Raw genomic sequence first — 20,000 nt, forward strand, 5'->3', positions numbered from 1 at the left:
TTTGGTACTCAAGGCATTAATAAAGGGTGTGTGGTGTCTTTACTGTAGTGTATCTGTACTGTAGTGTCTGTACTGTAGTGACTGTCTGTCTGTACTGTAGTGTCTGTCTGTACTGTAGTGTAGTGTATGTCTGTCTGTACTGTAGTGACTGTCTGCCTGTAGTGTCTGCCTGTAGTGTAGTGTATGTCTGCCTGTAGTGTAGTGACTGTCTGTACTGTAGTGACTGTCTGCCTGTACTGTAGTGACTGTCTGCCTGTACTGTAGTGACTGTCTGTACTGTAGTGACTGTCTGTAGTGTCTGCCTGTAGTGTAGTGACTGTCTGTCTGCCTGTACTGTAGTGACTCTGTCTGTACTGTAGTGACTGTCTGCCTGTAGTGTAGTGACTGTCTGCCTGTAGTGTCTGTCTGTACTGTACTGTAGTGACTGTCTGTACTGTAGTGACTGTCTGCCTGTAGTGTCTGCCTGTAGTGCAGTGTAGTGACTGTCTGCCTGTAGTGTCTGCCTGTAGTGTAGTGAGTGTAGTGACTGTCTGTAGTGTAGTGACTGTCTGTAGTGTAGTGACTGAGTGTAGTGACTGTCTGTAGTGTAGTGAGTGTAGTGTAGTGTCTGCCTGTAGTGTAGTGTGCCTGTAGTGTAGTATAGTGTAGTGTCTGCCTGTAGTGTAGTGTCTGCCTGTAGTGTAGTATAGTGTAGTGTCTGCCTGTAGTGTAGTATAGTGTCTGCCTGTAGTGTAGTATAGTGTAGTGTCTGCCTGTAGTATAGTGTAGTGTCTGCCTGTAGTGTAGTATAGTGTAGTGTAGTATAGTGTCTGCCTGTAGTGTAGTATAGTGTAGTGTCTGCCTGTAGTATAGTGTAGTGTCTGCCTGTAGTGTAGTATAGTGTAGTGTAGTATAGTGTCTGCCTGTAGTGTAGTATAGTGTAGTGTCTGCCTGTAGTATAGTGTAGTGTCTGCCTGACACAGATTGTCCCTGATGAATTAGTAAAGCTAACACTGGTCCAAATGGAGGCCTAAATGGAACAGGGTTGTTTGTGGTCCTCAGTCCTGTCTGATGGTGGGGCCTGTGACCTACTTACCCCAGCAAGATAACACACTGGGGTGTCTGGAGAAAGGGAAGGGCTGAATGGTGTGTGTGGCACAGTTGGTAGAGCATGACGCCTGCAATGCCAAGGGTCATGGGTTCGTTTCCCGCTGGGGCCACCCATACGTGAAAATGTATGCATGACTGAGTCTCTTTGGACCGAGTCTCTTTGGACCGAGTCTCTTTGGACCGAGTCTCTTTGGACCGAGTCTCTTTGGACCGAGTCTGTTTGGACCGAGTCTGTTTGGATAATAGTCTCTGCTACATGGCCTTCTATTAGAACAGCACTGTGTTGTGTGAGATTATAACAAGCATGAACAGAGTCCTTTTCTAGAATGACCTGGTGTGTCGGCTCCTCCAGGGTGACACTGTGGTGAGATCGACTGGACGGCCCTGATACAACTGACCACACACAGTAACCAGCAGTGATGTGTGTGTGACCGTTACTAGTTAGGTGTGTGTGTGACCGTTACTAGTTAGGTGTGTGTGTGACCGTTACTAGTTAGGTGTGTGTGTGACCGTTACTAGTTGGGTGTGTGTGTGACCGTTACTAGTTAGGTGTGTGTGTGACCGTTACTAGTTGGGTGTGTGTGTGACCGTTACTAGTTGGGTGTGTGTGTGACCGTTACTAGTTGGGTGTGTGTGTGACCGTTACTAGTTGGGTGTGTGTGTGACCGTTACTAGTTGGGTGTGTGTGACCGATACTAGTTAGGTGTGTGTGTGACCGTTACTAGTTGGGTGTGTGTGTGACTGTTACTAGTTAGGTGTGTGTGTGACCGTTACTAGTTAGGTGTGTGTGTGTGACCGTTACTAGTTGGGTGTGTGTGTGACCGTTACTAGTTGGGTGTGTGTGTGACCGTTACTAGTTAGGTGTGTGTGTGACCGTTACTAGTTGGGTGTGTGTGTGACCGTTACTAGTTAGGTGTGTGTGTGACCGTTACTAGTTGGGTGTGTGTGTGACCGTTACTAGTTGGGTGTGTGTGTGACTGTTACTAGTTGGGTGTGTGTGTGACCGTTACTAGTTGGGTGTGTGTGTGACCGTTACTAGTTAGGTGTGTGTGCTGTGTTCTGCTGTAACAACCAGCGAGGAGGAGGAGGAGGGGCGAGGAGGTCATGGGAAATGAGGGGAGTGATTGGAGTGGCAGAGGGATGGCAGTTTATTACCCCCACGCATTACTACACACACACACACACACACACACTGTACACAAACTGTACACAAACTGTACACAGCACACTGCAATTATAGATGACAATACACTATCACCCACGCTCGTGTAGCAATCACTCACACATGCACCACCCATTATTACAGTCAACAGATGCAATTCCAAACAACACGTTCACATTACAGTCTCTCAACGCAACCTCCTCACACAGCTGTAACCTACAGTTAAATATACTGTCCCTCACACTGACCTCACTCAACCCTCCATCTAGCCTGCCAGGTCTTATCTCTGTCTCATAAACAGCCGAGGGTGAAGTGGAGGAATGTACACAGGACCTACAGAACGCAGCAGAGTAGAGGCCACATCTCCTGTTAGTCCACTAGCCTTAATAACAGACAAGGAAACAGGTGTGGCGTAAGGACAGTTGGCATCAGAATGCCTTGTATATAATGACTAGCTCCACCCCTAACCCTCTCACCTCTATGGGTCTAAGCCACGCCCACATCCCCTCTGATTGGTGCTTTGGTTAGCCTGGTTCCTCCTGAAAGATCTATTCTGGCATTAATCGTGTGCTGCCAGAGAATGGCCCTGCCAGCGCCACAACAGTGAGCCAAGATGGAGCTCAGGGCTCCAATAGAGCCAGTCGCAGAGCAGCTGGTGTGATATTAAACATTAAGAGTGTGACCGGCTCCACCGCGGGCCTGCTGCTTTTGTTTGGCAGCCATGCTGGGCCTCTGATGGATAATAAGACCTGGGCCCAGTCAGGCTAATGGGCCTCACAGCCAGGGAGATATTACACCTAGCCAGTAGCCTCACGGCCAGGGAGATATTACACCTAGCCAGTAGCCTCACAGCCAGGGAGATATTACACCTAGCCAGTAGCCTCACAGCCAGGGAGATATTACACCTAGCCAGTAGCCTCACAGCCAGGGAGATATTACACCTAGCCAGTAGCCTCACAGCCAGGGAGATATTATACCTAGCCAGTAGCCTCACAGCCAGGGAGATATTACACCTAGCCAGTAGCCTCACAGCCAGGGAGATATTACACCTAGCCAGTAGCCTCACAGCCAGGGAGATATTACACCTAGCCAGTAGCCTCACAGCCAGGGAGATATCACACCTAGCCAGTAGCCTCACAGCCAGGGAGATATTATACCTAGCCAGTAGCCTCACAGCCAGGGAGATATTATACCTAGCCAGTAGCCTCACAGCCAGGGAGATATTATACCTAGCCAGTAGCCTCACAGCCAGGGAGATATTACACCTAGCCAGTAGCCTCACAGCCAGGGAGATATTACACCTAGCCAGTAGCCTCACGCCCAGGGAGATATTACACCTAGCCAGTAGCCTCACAGCCAGGGAGATATTACACCTAGCCAGTAGCCTCACGGCCAGGGAGATATTACACCTAGCCAGTAGCCTCACAGCCAGGGAGATATTATACCTAGCCAGTAGCCTCACAGCCAGGGAGATATTATACCTAGCCAGTAGCCTCACAGCCAGGGAGATATTATACCTAGCCAGTAGCCTCACAGCCAGGGAGATATTACACGTAGCCAGTAGCCTCACAGCCAGGGAGATGTTATACCTAGCCAGTAGCCTCACAGCCAGGGAGATATTATACCTAGCCAGTAGCCTCACAGCCAGGGAGATGTTACACCTAGCTAGTAGCCTCACAGCCAGGGAGATGTTATACCTAGCCAGTAGCCTCACAGCCCAGGGAGATATTATACCTAGCCAGTAGCCTCACAGCCAGGGAGATATTACACCTAGCCAGTAGCCTCACAGCCAGGGAGATATTACACCTAGCCAGTAGCCTCACAGCCAGGGAGATATTATACCTAGCCAGTAGCCTCACAGCCAGGGAGGTATTACACCTAGCCAGTAGCCTCACAGCCCAGGGAGATATTATACCTAGCCAGTAGCCTCACAGCCAGGGAGATATTACACCTAGCCAGTAGCCTCACAGCCAGGGAGATATTACACCTAGCCAGTAGCCTCACAGCCCAGGGAGATATTACACCTAGCCAGTAGCCTCACAGCCAGGGAGATATTACACCTAGCCAGTAGCCTCACAGCCCAGGGAGATATTACACCTAGCCAGTAGCCTCACAGCCAGGGAGATATTATACCTAGCCAGTAGCCTCACAGCCAGGGAGATATTACACCTAGCCAGTAGCCTCACAGCCAGGGAGATATTATACCTAGCCAGTAGCCTCACAGCCAGGGAGATATTACACCTAGCCAGTAGCCTCACAGCCAGGGAGATATTACACCTAGCCAGTAGCCTCACAGCCAGGGAGATATTACACCTAGCCAGTAGCCTCACAGCCAGGGAGATATTATACCTAGCCAGTAGCCTCACAGCCAGGGAGATGTTATACCTAGCCAACTAGCCAGTAGCATGTTAGCCAATACCACACACACCTACTATGGACAGCATTCTTCAGGATTCGTTCAGCTGGTATAGTAGTTGTTCAGTGTAGTGTATCATCGGTCTTGTTGACTTGCTGTTCAGTGTGTATGTACAGCTGATATGCTCTACTGAAGACATCCATTCAGACCAGACAGGAAGTATCTCTGAGAGGATGCAGCTATTCTAGCTGTCACTCAGCTGTCATCTTTAATGATACGCTCCTATCCTCCCCGAAGTCTCTCCTCATCCCTCCCTTTCTTCTCGTTTATCTGTCTCTGTCCTCCCTGTTAGTGAGTGACTACTGAGCAGGAACAGATTGGAACCCTTGTTGCCGTGACGTCTGGAGGACATAGATATTACAGCTTGTCAGACCTCTGATGTTATCTGGGTCAAGTGTGTACCGTTGATTGACAGGCTTCTCTCTCTTTGTTGCAGACGCCTTTGTGAACAGCCAGGAGTGGACCCTGAGCCGATCGGTACCAGAACTCAAAGTGGTGAGTCTGAAATTGGATACAAACGCTCCAATGAGTCTTCTCCTGGACGTGCATGTACACAGACCAGGAATGAGGTCAAAACATCAAACAGAATATAATTACCTTCCTCTATATTCCATATTCTCTATATTCATGTATGCATCTCTGTCTTCCTCTGAAGCTCTTCTCAGCTTTATCCACTGCAGCACAACCCTTCTGATTATTACAAGCCAACGAAGAAGATATGCAAAACCAGGAAACAGCCTCATTTCCCTGTTCTTCTTCTTCCTCCCCCAGGGCATTGTGGGTAACCTGGCCAGTGGGAAGTCTGCGCTGGTCCACAGGTACCTGACAGGAACATACGTACAGGAGGAATCTCCAGAAGGTAAGACCAGTGTGCTCTCTACTGCTCACCATGTCTGTGTCTGTACCAGTGTGCTCTCTACTGCTCACCATGTCTGTGTTTGTACCGGTGTGTGTTTGTACCAGTGTGTGTGTGTGTCTGTGTGTTTGTACCACTGTGTGTCTGTACCACTGTGTGTCTGTACCCGTGTGTGTCTGTGCCTGTCAGTGGAGGACTCTGAAATGGCACCCTTTTCACTACTTTGTATTAGGGCACTATATATAGGGAATAGGGTGCCATTTCAGATACAGATCATGTCTGTCAGTCGATAGCGGTGTGGTTGGTGAGGAAAAAGCTTCCTAGAAAGCCTTAACAAATGAACCAGGGTGCCGTGATCATGCTTAACTACACCGCCTGCTTAACACAACTACCCAGCTACAAGGAGCTGGAGAGAGCAGTATGTAACTTCTGAAGCCAGTGTTCTCTCCCTGTTACCTCTCCTCACCTCCACCCTAGGCTGCATCTCAATAGTCCAGTGTCCTCTCCTCCACCCTAGGCTGCATCTCAATAGTCCAGTGTCCTCTCCTCCACTCCAGGCTGCATCTCAATAGTCCAGTGTTCTCTCCCTGTTACCTCTCCTCACCTCCACCCTAGGCTGCATCTCAATAGTCCAGTGTTCTCTCCCTGTTACCTCTCCTCACCTCCACCCTAGGCTGCATCTCAATAGTCCAGTGTTCTCTCCCTGTTACCTCTCTTCACCTCCACCCTAGGCTGCATCTCAATAGTCCAGTGTCCTCTCCTCCACTCCAAGCTGCATCTCAATAGTCCAGTGTCCTCTCCTCCACTCCAGGCTGCATCTCAATAGTCCAGTGTCCTCTCCTCCACTCCAGGCTGCATCTCAATAGTCCAGTGTTCTCTCCTCCACTCCAGGCTGCATCTCAATAGTCCAGTGTCCTCTCCTCCACTCCAAGCTGCATCTCAATAGTCCAGTGTTCTCTCCTCCACTCCAGGCTGCATCTCAATAGTCCAGTGTCCTCTCCTCCACTCCAGGCTGCATCTCAATAGTCCAGTGTCCTCTCCTCCACTCCAGGCTGCATCTCAATAGTCCAGTGTTCTCTCCCTGTTACCTCTCCTCACCTCCACCCTAGGCTGCATCTCAATAGTCCAGTGTTCTCTCCCTGTTACCTCTCCTCACCTCCACCCTAGGCTGCATCTCAATAGTCCAGTGTCCTCTCCTCCACTCCAAGCTGCATCTCAATAGTCCAGTGTCCACTCCTCCACTCTAGGCTGCGTCTCAATAGTCCAGAGTCCTCCTTTAATCCTCTCCTCTCGTTCAACTGCAGTAGTCTAAAAGAAGGGGACAGGTACCAGTCAGATACATGGTAGTCATCGCTCATCTGTCGTTTTGCTTTCAGCTCTCCTGTGGCTTCATATCAATGCAGAGATAAGGAGAGGAAGTCACCAGACACTATTGAGATGCAGCCCTTCGTGTAGCGTTAGCGTGTTAGCATCATCAGTACAGTCCAGGCCCTGAGGAGACACACAGCCATACTCTGCATCCATTATTGAAGCTAAGAGGAGGCACCCTGCCAGCTCTGCTCGCCCACATACGGGAGCCCTCTCTACGCTCTACTTTCAGAGACCTAAGCATGTTAATATTTCAGCACTAACTCTCATGTTCCTATGAGTCTGTAGAAAACGTTGCCTCATAAATTTACATTTGACATTTTAGTCATTTAGCGGTCGCTCTTATCCAGAGAGACTTAACCCCAATTATTCCTTTAAGTGCCTTGCTCAAGGGCATATTGACATGTTGTTGAAACCTGGTCGGCTCACCTATAGATGGGCTTAGATAGTCCTGTAGTGGAATAGCCAAGTCAATATTGAGATACCTACTGGAAGGTTCAACGTTTAACTGCAAGAGTTAAACTGTAGGATGATCTGTATCCCACTGTATTTGTCTGTCAGTCACTCTTCATAGCTGCTGGCTGGAGTCTGCAGGCCAGTGGCAGGCTGGGTAATATCCTAAAAGAAACATGTCAACAACTCAACGGGTGTTTTACGATTCTTTGCCTCTTGATTATAACAGTCAGCTGCCAAGAGAAACCCAATCCAGCGTTTGAAGGCAGAATGTGTTTTAGCGACGTTAAAATGACAAGCCGTAGCTCTTTGATCCAGGCACATTCTTGGCACCGCCGCCCATCGAGGAAGTGTTTCCACCCAAAAGAACTGTCTCTTTGATATCATTGTTGCATGACCAATGGCCTAACAGAAATAGAAAATCCCTGCTTGATCACACACACTGTCTTAACCACCTATCTAAAAATGGATGCTCCCAAGACGGTCCCCAATTCTCCTGGTAATTGATTGAGTTGTAGGCTACTGTAGTTGCTCCTACGGCCTAGCCTAGTAACCACCTAACCACACAGCTGCAGAGCTGCTAACCAGGCCTATTCTTAGTGTGTAGACTGGAGTCTGCAGAGGGACTGGCAGCTAGTACTGACTGCTGTGGTGGTCTCTCCCAGGTCCTCTCAGACACACAGCGTATGAATGGACACATTTATGATAGGTTATATAATACACCAACCCAAACACACCTGGCTCTTGTGACAACGTTCTCACAACGTCACCGCAGCGTGCTGGCTGCCATGTTAACACAACGTAAGGGCCCAATGTAGATAGCGTAAAGCAGGATAGTTGTGTGTGAGGTTATGGTACAGCGTCAGATGTGCTTATAGCTACTAGGATCTGTTTAAATACCTGCTCTTCTACCACCCACTGACTGACCAGGGATGATGTGCGATTGTGACATTCTATGTGATAACCCCACTGCACTCTCCCTACCCCCTCTCCTCTCACAGCTCTAGGCTGTACACTCTGCCTGGGATGCTTGGTCTTCTCTCTGACCTAGGGTGAATCTATGCAGTCTCTCTGTATTCTCTGTCTCTCTCTGTCTCTCTCTGTATGTCTCTGTCTGTCTCTCTCTCTCTGTCTCTCTCTCTCTCTCTCTCTCTGGGTCTCTCTCTATCTATCTCTGTCTTTGTCTGTCTGTCTGCCTGTCTGTCTGTCTCTGTCTGTCTCTGTGTGTCTCTGTGTGTCTCTGTGTGTCTTTGTCTCTGTGTGTGTGTTTAATTTGAACTGAGAATATAACTTGCACCTTGGATTTGCTTTTATTTCCTCTTGTTTTTCTTGGCTGCGTTTGTAACTAGCTGACGTGGATGCAGGTAACTATCCTCTTGTCTCCTTCTGTCTGTGTCTTGTGGAGGGTTTTCCTCTTTGCTCCAGGGCCTTACCATTTCACACTAGCAGCTTGATAATAGGTCAGGTTTCCCATAATCATTCCAGATATCACCACAACAATGCATTCTCTAGCTAAAGTGCTGCTCTGAATGGCCACAAGCCAGGTATTTCCCACTTAGACAATCTAGTGTGACAGTAAAGCAGCTAGATGATGAACCTGAGGCTGATCATGTTGCTGCTGTGCTAACATTTAGCTTGTAGCTTCACGTAGCGAACCCTCTCATTTTCACTCTGTCACTCTCTGTTGTTTAATTTGTGGCGCCACAACTCACCCCTTCTCTATATCACACACACACACACACTGAGCAGCTGACTCAGCAGAGAGCCCAGCCATAAAGCTGCACCAAGGGGACTGATACTTTAATACAACAGAAAACACAGCACACTACCTCTAATGGGGCGGCAGGTAGACTAGTGGTTAGAGCGTTGTAGGAACCGAAAGGTTGCTAGATCGAATTCCTGAGCTGCCATGGTAGAATTCCTGAGCTGCCAAGGTAGAATTCCTGAGCTGCCACGGTAGAATTCCTGAGCTGCCACGGTAAAAATCTGTCGTTCTGCCCCTGAACAAGGCAGTTAACCCACTGTTCCTAGGCTGTCATTGTAAATAAGAATTTGTTCTTAACTGACCTGCCTAGTTAAAGGTTAAATAAAAAAGAATATATCTATAAAATGAGGATTTTCTCTGCGTACAAATACGAGGGTGTGTGTATTTTGGTGTATATTTATTATTAGGGATTTTCCATCCACATTTTCTAGTTTTTCCTGTGCATGGATGGAGTCCACTTGGAGCTGCTTGGAGAGCAGAGAGGCCCTCTCCCTTCAAGAGGCCCTCGCCAGAGCGCTCAAAATACCCACCATGCTTCAGTCTATAACCGGACTGTGCCCCCGCCACCTCTTTCCTCCCCCATGCCCCACCCAGCCTTCCGCCAATCTCCCCCCTGAGCAGATTGGAGTGGGCTTCCGTCCATAACCCCGCAGCTGGAAAAAGAGCTGGAAAAATACTTTGGGAAGAGCTGCTGCTGTGTGGTGCTGGCTGACTGACTGACCCATGGCCTAGCCTCTTCCTGTTACCCTGACACACACACACACACACACACACACACACACACACACACACACACACACACACACACACACACACACACAGCCAGTTAAACATGTCATTATGGGAAGCCCTGCCTCGCCTGGCTCACATTCCAACCCCCAAACACCACAGATATGGTTAGCAGCGGCTCACACACTTAAGACCTGAGCTATATTAGATGGTATTTTTTACAGTTAAACAGTGTAGAAGTTGACAGGTTGCGTATCACTTTATTTTTAAACATCATTTTTTGTGTGTAAAAGTGTGCTTCATGCCATGCACACTAAGTTCCCTATAACTGGGGATGCAATGTCTTGCTCTAGGAAACAGACCACTCTAAAGTGTGTTGGTGTTTCTACTTTAAGGGGTGCTAGACTGATGTCTCTTTAACCAGGGAGTAAAACCCTGTGTTGTTGTCCCCCTGTGGGTCTAAGGAGTCAGACAGGGTTTTGCAGAATGTCCATGATGATGATGACTCCACATGGTGTGTCCTGAGGCCAAGGTTAGGTCTCAGTGTGCGACACGTTCTGCACAGTGTGTTCAGTCTGTCCCGGGCCTGGCCCCGCTCTCTCTCTTCATCTCCCTCTCCCTTCATCTCTCTCTCTTCATCTCTCTACATCTTCCTCTCTTCATCTCTCTACATCTTCCTCTCTTCATCTCTTTCTCTCCCTCTCTTCATCTCCCTCTCCATCTCTCTCTCGCCCTCTCTCCCTCTCTCTTCATATCTCTCTTCATCTCTCTTCATATCTCTCTTCATCTCTCCCTCTCTCTTCGTCTCTCTCTCCCTCTCTCTTCCGCTTCGTCTCTCTTCGTCTCTGTCTTCGTCTCTCTCTCCCTCTCTCTTCGTCTTCGTCTCTCTCTCTCCCTCTCTCTTCGTCTCTTCATCTCTCTCTCCCTCTCTCTTCGTCTCTCTCTTCGTCTCATTCTCTCCCTCTCTCTTCATAGGCCAACTACTCCCTGTGGATAGGCCAAGTACCCCCAGAGGTCTTAGTACCCCTAGGATGGCTCCCCAAGGCTGCTTAACCCCGGTCACGGGTCCATACCCTCTGACCTTTCCATCTGAGGTCAAGGTTCATAGGTCAGCCTAAGAGCATCTAGGCCAGAGAATAGGGTGTTGGTGGAGGACAGTGAGAGAACATCATTCTAACAGTTCTCACAGATAAAACATGTTTTTTTGAGGAATGACCTACTGGAATGTGTTGTACACACACACACACACACACACACACACACACACACACACACACACACACACACACACACACACACACACACACATCTCTGTGTGTGGTTTACCTGTACAGCAGCATTCCTCTCATTCTCCTGTGGGTAGTCATTATCACCATCTAGTCCTGGACAGCTGACATCCTCAGTGTGTGTGTCTTTCCATTGATCATGTCTCCTTCTCACTACCGTTACCTCATCAAATCATTTTTACTACGTATTTATGACATGATCAACAGTTAGTTGAATTGACTCTAGCTGGTCTAACTCTCTATAGCTGCTATCCTGCTGAGATATCAACAGATGAAATGTGACATTGGACTGAAAGCTCAGTGAGTTTAGTTACTGTGGTTACTCATGTACTATGTGATCCGTCTCCATGTCAGTCCCTCTCCTCTCATCCTACGTGTTGTTCCTGCAGGGGGGCGTTTTAAGAAGGAGATAGTGGTGGACGGACAGAGCAACCTACTGCTCATCAGAGATGAAGGGGGCCCTCCGGAGGCTCAGGTTGGTATTACAGCTGTATTAACATGGCAGTATTCCTGTGGGTTGATGACAGGGTGGGTTTCCTGTACACAGATTAAACAGATGTAGTCCGAGAGTAGAACTCCACTTAATGGACATTCTCTGTTGATCATCCTTTTTAATCCAGAACTAGTGTTATTCTGGGTCCTCTAACCTCACCACACATGCAGAACTAGTGTTATTCTGGGTCCTCTAACCTCACTACACATGCAGAACTAGTGTTATTCTGGGTCCTCTAACCTCACTACACATGCAGAACTAGTGTTATTCTGGGTCCTCTAACCTCACTACACATGCAGAACTAGTGTTATTCTGGGTCCTCTAACCTCACCATACATGCAGAACTAGTGTTATTCTGGGTCCTCTAACCTCACCACACATGCAGAACTAGTGTTATTCTGGGTCCTCTAACCTCACCACACATGCAGAACTAGTGTTATTCTGGGTCCTCTAACCTCACTACACATGCAGAACTAGTGTTATTCTGGGTCCTCTAACCTCACTACACATGCAGAACTAGTGTTATTCTGGGTCCTCTAACCTCACCACACATGCAGAACTAGTGTTATTCTGGGTCCTCTAACCTCACTACACATGCAGAACTAGTGTTATTCTGGGTCCTCTAACCTCACTACACATGCAGAACAAGTGTTATTCTGGGTCCTCTAACCTCACTACACATGCAGAACTAGTGTTATTCTGGGTCCTCTAACCTCACCATACATGCAGAACTAGTGTTATTCTGGGTCCTCTAACCTCACTACACATCCAGAACTAGTGTTATTCTGGGTCCTCTAACCTCACCACACATGCAGAACTAGTGTTATTCTGGGTCCTCTAACCTCACTACACATGCAGAACTAGTGTTATTCTGGGTCCTCTAACCTCACCATACATGCAGAACTAGTGTTATTCTGGGTCCTCTAACCTCACTACACATGCAGAACTAGTGTTATTCTGGGTCCTCTAACCTCACCATACATGCAGAACTAGTGTTATTCTGGGTCCTCTAACCTCACCACACATGCAGAACTAGTGTTATTCTGGGTCCTCTAACCTCACTACACATGCAGAACTAGTGTTATTCTGGGTCCTCTAACCTCACTACACATGCAGAACTAGTGTTATTCTGGGTCCTCTAACCTCACTACACATGCAGAACTAGTGTTATTATGGGTCCTCTAACCTCACCATACATGCAGAACTAGTGTTATTCTGGGTCCTCTAACCTCACTACACATGCAGAACTAGTGTTATTCTGGGTCCTCTAACCTCACCATACATGCAGAACTAGTGTTATTCTGGGTCCTCTAACCTCACCACACATGCAGAACTAGTGTTATTCTGGGTCCTCTAACCTCACTACACATGCAGAACTAGTGTTATTCTGGGTCCTCTAACCTCACTACACATGCAGAACTAGTGTTATTCTGGGTCCTCTAACCTCACTACACATGCAGAACTAGTGTTATACTGGGTCCTCTAACCTCACTACACATGCAGAACTAGTGTTATTCTGGGTCCTCTAACCTCACTACACATGCAGAACTAGTGTTATTCTGGGTCCTCTAACCTCACCATACATGCAGAACTAGTGTTATACTGGGTCCTCTAACCTCACTACACATGCAGAACTAGTGTTATTCTGGGTCCTCTAACCTCACCATACATGCAGAACTAGTGTTATTCTGGGTCCTCTAACCTCACCACACATGCAGAACTAGTGTTATTCTGGGTCCTCTAACCTCACTACACATGCAGAACTAGTGTTATTCTGGGTCCTCTAACCTCACTACACATGCAGAACAAGTGTTATTCTGGGTCCTCTAACCTCACTACACATGCAGAACTAGTGTTATTCTGGGTCCTCTAACCTCACCATACATGCAGAACTAGTGTTATTCTGGGTCCTCTAACCTCACTACACATCCAGAACTAGTGTTATTCTGGGTCCTCTAACCTCACCACACATGCAGAACTAGTGTTATTCTGGGTCCTCTAACCTCACTACACATGCATAACTAGTGTTATTCTGGGTCCTCTAACCTCACCATACATGCAGAACTAGTGTTATTCTGGGTCCTCTAACCTCACTACACATGCAGAACTAGTGTTATTCTGGGTCCTCTAACCTCACCATACATGCAGAACTAGTGTTATTCTGGGTCCTCTAACCTCACCACACATGCAGAACTAGTGTTATTCTGGGTCCTCTAACCTCACCACACATGCAGAACTAGTGTTATTCTGGGTCCTCTAACCTCACCACACATGCAGAACTAGTGTTATTCTGGGTCCTCTAACCTCACCACACATGCAGAACTAGTGTTATTCTGGGTCCTCTAACCTCACTACACATGCAGAACTAGTGTTATTCTGGGTCCTCTAACCTCACTACACATGCAGAACTAGTGTTATTCTGGGTCCTCTAACCTCACTACACATGCAGAACTAGTGTTATTCTGGGTCCTCTAACCTCACTACACATGCAGAACAAGTGTTATTCTGGGTCCTCTAACCTCACTACACATGCAGAACTAGTGTTATTCTGGGTCCTCTAACCTCACCATACATGCAGAACTAGTGTTATTCTGGGTCCTCTAACCTCACTACACATCCAGAACTAGTGTTATTCTGGGTCCTCTAACCTCACCACACATGCAGAACTAGTGTTATTCTGGGTCCTCTAACCTCACTACACATGCAGAACTAGTGTTATTCTGGGTCCTCTAACCTCACTACACATGCAGAACTAGTGTTATTCTGGGTCCTCTAACCTCACCATACATGCAGAACTAGTGTTATTCTGGGTCCTCTAACCTCACTACACATGCAGAACTAGTGTTATTCTGGGTCCTCTAACCTCACTACACATCCAGAACTAGTGTTATTCTGTGTCCTCTAACCTCACCACACATGCAGAACTAGTGTTATTCTGGGTCCTCTAACCTCACTACACATGCAGAACTAGTGTTATTCTGGGTCCTCTAACCTCACCATACATGCAGAACTAGTGTTATTCTGGGTCCTCTAACCTCACTACACATGCAGAACTAGTGTTATTCTGGGTCCTCTAACCTCACCATACATCCAGAACTAGTGTTATTCTGGGTCCTCTAACCTCACCACACATGCAGAACTAGTGTTATTCTGGGTCCTCTAACCTCACCATACATCCAGAACTAGTGTTATTCTGGGTCCTCTAACCTCACCACACATGCAGAACTAGTGTTATTCTGGGTCCTCTAACCTCACCATACATCCAGAACTAGTGTTATTCTGGGTCCTCTAACCTCACCACACATGCAGAACTAGTGTTATTCTGGGTCCTCTAACCTCACTACACATGCAGAACTAGTGTTATTCTGGGTCCTCTAACCTCACCATACATGCAGAACTAGTGTTATTCTGGGTCCTCTAACCTCACTACACATGCAGAACTAGTGTTATTCTGGGTCCTCTAACCTCACTACACATGCAGAACTAGTGTTATTCTGGGTCCTCTAACCTCACCACACATGCAGAACTAGTGTTATTCTGGGTCCTCTAACCTCACTACACATGCAGAACTAGTGTTATTCTGGGTCCTCTAACCTCACTACACATGCAGAACTAGTGTTATTCTGGGTCCTCTAACCTCACTACACATCCAGAACTAGTGTTATTCTGGGTCCTCTAACCTCACCACACATGCAGAACTAGTGTTATTCTGGGTCCTCTAACCTCACCACACATGCAGAACTAGTGTTATTCTGGGTCCTCTAACCTCACCATACATGCAGAACTAGTGTTATTCTGGGTCCTCTAACCTCACCACACATCCAGAACTAGTGTTATTCTGGGTCCTCTAACCTCACTACACATGCAGAACTAGTGTTATTCTGGGTCCTCTAACCTCACCACACATGCAGAACTAGTGTTATTCTGGGTCCTCTAACCTCACCACACATGCAGAACTAGTGTTATTCTGGGTCCTCTAACCTCACTACACATGCAGAACTAGTGTTATTATGGGTCCTCTAACCTCACTACACATGCAGAACAAGTGTTATTCTGGGTCCTCTAACCTCACTACACATGCAGAACTAGTGTTATTCTGGGTCCTCTAACCTCACCATACATGCAGAACTAGTGTTATTCTGGGTCCTCTAACCTCACTACACATCCAGAACTAGTGTTATTCTGGGTCCTCTAACCTCACCACACATGCAGAACTAGTGTTATTCTGGGTCCTCTAACCTCACTACACATGCAGAACTAGTGTTATTCTGGGTCCTCTAACCTCACCATACATGCAGAACTAGTGTTATTCTGGGTCCTCTAACCTCACTACACATGCAGAACTAGTGTTATTCTGGGTCCTCTAACCTCACCATACATGCAGAACTAGTGTTATTCTGGGTCCTCTAACCTCACCACACATGCAGAACTAGTGTTATTCTGGGTCCTCTAACCTCACCACACATGCAGAACTAGTGTTATTCTGGGTCCTCTAACCTCACCACACATGCAGAACTAGTGTTATTCTGGGTCCTCTAACCTCACCACACATGCAGAACTAGTGTTATTCTGGGTCCTCTAACCTCACTACACATGCAGAACTAGTGTTATTCTGGGTCCTCTAACCTCACTACACATGCAGAACTAGTGTTATTCTGGGTCCTCTAACCTCACTACACATGCAGAACTAGTGTTATTCTGGGTCCTCTAACCTCACTACACATGCAGAACAAGTGTTATTCTGGGTCCTCTAACCTCACTACACATGCAGAACTAGTGTTATTCTGGGTCCTCTAACCTCACCATACATGCAGAACTAGTGTTATTCTGGGTCCTCTAACCTCACTACACATCCAGAACTAGTGTTATTCTGGGTCCTCTAACCTCACCACACATGCATAACTAGTGTTATTCTGGGTCCTCTAACCTCACTACACATGCAGAACTAGTGTTATTATGGGTCCTCTAACCTCACCATACATGCAGAACTAGTGTTATTCTGGGTCCTCTAACCTCACTACACATGCAGAACTAGTGTTATTCTGGGTCCTCTAACCTCACTACACATCCAGAACTAGTGTTATTCTGGGTCCTCTAACCTCACCACACATGCAGAACTAGTGTTATTCTGGGTCCTCTAACCTCACTACACATGCAGAACTAGTGTTATTCTGGGTCCTCTAACCTCACCATACATGCAGAACTAGTGTTATTCTGGGTCCTCTAACCTCACTACACATGCAGAACTAGTGTTATTCTGGGTCCTCTAACCTCACCATACATCCAGAACTAGTGTTATTCTGGGTCCTCTAACCTCACCACACATGCAGAACTAGTGTTATTCTGGGTCCTCTAACCTCACCATACATCCAGAACTAGTGTTATTCTGGGTCCTCTAACCTCACCACACATCTAGAACTAGTGTTATTCTGGGTCCTCTAACCTCACCACACATGCAGAACTAGTGTTATTCTGGGTCCTCTAACCTCACTACACATACAGAACTAGTGTTATTCTGGGTCCTCTAACCTCACTACACATGCAGAACTAGTGTTATTCTGGGTCCTCTAACCTCACCATACATCCAGAACTAGTGTTATTCTGGGTCCTCTAACCTCACCACACATGCAGAACTAGTGTTATTCTGGGTCCTCTAACCTCACCATACATCCAGAACTAGTGTTATTCTGGGTCCTCTAACCTCACCACACATGCAGAACTAGTGTTATTCTGGGTCCTCTAACCTCACTACACATGCAGAACTAGTGTTATTCTGGGTCCTCTAACCTCACCATACATGCAGAACTAGTGTTATTCTGGGTCCTCTAACCTCACTACACATGCAGAACTAGTGTTATTCTGGGTCCTCTAACCTCACTACACATGCAGAACTAGTGTTATTCTGGGTCCTCTAACCTCACCACACATGCAGAACTAGTGTTATTCTGGGTCCTCTAACCTCACTACACATGCAGAACTAGTGTTATTCTGGGTCCTCTAACCTCACTACACATGCAGAACTAGTGTTATTCTGGGTCCTCTAACCTCACTACACATCCAGAACTAGTGTTATTCTGGGTCCTCTAACCTCACCACACATGCAGAACTAGTGTTATTCTGGGTCCTCTAACCTCACTACACATGCAGAACTAGTGTTATTCTGGGTCCTCTAACCTCACCATACATGCAGAACTAGTGTTATTCTGGGTCCTCTAACCTCACCACACATCCAGAACTAGTGTTATTCTGGGTCCTCTAACCTCACTACACATGCAGAACTAGTGTTATTCTGGGTCCTCTAACCTCACCACACATGCAGAACTAGTGTTATTCTGGGTCCTCTAACCTCACCACACATGCAGAACTAGTGTTATTCTGGGTCCTCTAACCTCACTACACATGCAGAACTAGTGTTATTCTGGGTCCTCTAACCTCACCACACATGCAGAACTAGTGTTATTCTGGGTCCTCTAACCTCACTACACATGCAGAACTAGTGTTATTCTGGGTCCTCTAACCTCACCATACATGCAGAACTAGTGTTATTCTGGGTCCTCTAACCTCACTACACATGCAGAACTAGTGTTATTCTGGGTCCTCTAACCTCACTACACATGCAGAACTAGTGTTATTCTGGGTCCTCTAACCTCACCACACATGCAGAACTAGTGTTATTCTGGGTCCTCTAACCTCACTACACATGCAGAACTAGTGTTATTCTGGGTCCTCTAACCTCACCACACATGCAGTCTGAACTACTAACCCTAGTTAAAACTACAATCCTTATTTGAAACAATATCAAAGCCTAACCCCGCCCCTGTTTTGGTAAAAAGCTGGAGAAATGTTACCACTCAAGTTCATAGAGTTATGGACACATGCACTGACCATTCATGATATACAATGTATCATTTTAACCATGTTTTCAGGCTATACAGTGTGTGTGTGTGTGTGTTTAAATACATTGGTGTAAAACAAGCTTGTATTTTGGTTTCTGATGGGCTACGACAGTTGAACTAAGCTCATGAGGCAAGTTATATTCTTCAAGAATCAATGGGTGTACATGTGTGTATATATAATTAATTTAGAAGTCCAAAAATAGATGTAGGACCTAAGGATTCTAGCGTTAACCTTACTATCCTTGTCTCTCTCTCACTTTCTCCTCTCTCCGTCTGTCTCTCTCTTGCTCTCTCACTTTCTCCTCTCTCTTCCTCTGTCTCTCTCCAGTTTGCCCTGTGGGTGGATGCAGTGATATTTGTGTTCAGTCTGGAGGATGAGATCAGTTTCCAGACAGTCTACCATTACTACAGCCGCATGGCTAACTACCGCAACACTGCTGAGGTGCCTCTGGTGCTGGTGGGGACGCAAGGTGAGACGCACACACATTGGCACGCAGAGACACACACACACACTGGCACGCAGAGACACACACACACACTGGCACGCAGAGACACACACACACACTGGCACGCAGAGACACACACACACACTGGCACGCAGAGACACACACACACACTGGCACGCAGAGACACACACACACACTGGCACGCAGAGACACACACACACACTGGCACGCAGAGACACACACACACACTGGCACGCAGAGACACACACACACACTGGCACGCAGAGACACACACACACACTGGCACGCAGAGACACACACACACACACTGGCACGCAGAGACACACACACACACTGGCACGCAGAGACACACACACACACACTTGGCACGCAGAGACACACACACACACACTTGGCACGCAGAGACACACACACACACACTTGGCACGCAGAGACACACACACACACACTTGGCACGCAGAGACACACACACACACACTTGGCACGCAGAGACACACACACACACACTTGGCACGCAGAGACACACACACACACACTTGGCACGCAGAGACACACACACACACACTTGCCACGCAGAGACACACACACACACACTTGCCACGCAGACACACACACACACACTTGCCACGCAGAGACACACACACACACTTGCCACGCAGAGACACACACACACACACTTGCCACGCAGAGACACACACACACACACTTGCCACGCAGAGACACACACACACACACACACACTTGGCACGCAGAGACACACACACACACACTTGGCACGCAGAGACACACACACACACACTTGGCACGCAGAGACACACACACACACACTTGCCACGCAGAGACACACACACACACACTTGCCACGCAGAGACACACACACACACACTTGGCCCGCAGAGACACACACACACACACTTGCCACGCAGAGACACACACACACACACTTGCCACGCAGAGACACACACACACACACTTGCCACGCAGAGACACACACACACACACACACTGGCACGCAGACAC

At 47.4% G+C, this 20,000-nt stretch overlaps 2 protein-coding genes across 5 annotated transcripts in view; both read left to right on the top strand.

Moving 5' to 3' along the window:
* The window catches only part of LOC139533007 (ephrin type-A receptor 6-like), a 48,795-nt gene extending 37,045 nt beyond the window's left edge, over positions 1-11,750 (top strand). Inside the window, exons 4-7 of the mRNA XM_071331155.1 lie at positions 5,104-5,216; positions 5,439-5,526; positions 11,514-11,599; positions 11,745-11,750. Of these exons, the coding sequence (XP_071187256.1) occupies positions 5,104-5,216; positions 5,439-5,526; positions 11,514-11,599; positions 11,745-11,750 (293 nt within the window). The remainder of the gene's footprint in view (positions 1-5,103; positions 5,217-5,438; positions 5,527-11,513; positions 11,600-11,744) is intronic.
* Positions 11,520-20,000, top strand: part of LOC139532881 (arf-GAP with GTPase, ANK repeat and PH domain-containing protein 1-like) — a 147,323-nt gene continuing 138,842 nt past the window's right edge. For all 4 annotated transcript variants that reach the window (XM_071331028.1, XM_071331030.1, XM_071331029.1 and 1 more), the window contains exons 1-2: positions 11,520-11,599; positions 18,842-18,983. In XM_071331028.1, coding sequence (XP_071187129.1) covers positions 18,929-18,983 — 55 coding nt within the window. In that variant the 5' untranslated portion in view covers positions 11,520-11,599; positions 18,842-18,928. The remainder of the gene's footprint in view (positions 11,600-18,841; positions 18,984-20,000) is intronic.

The sequence above is a fragment of the Salvelinus alpinus genome, chromosome 10 (genome assembly GCF_045679555.1).
Source record: "Salvelinus alpinus chromosome 10, SLU_Salpinus.1, whole genome shotgun sequence".
NCBI classification, from domain to species: Eukaryota; Metazoa; Chordata; class Actinopteri; order Salmoniformes; family Salmonidae; genus Salvelinus; species Salvelinus alpinus.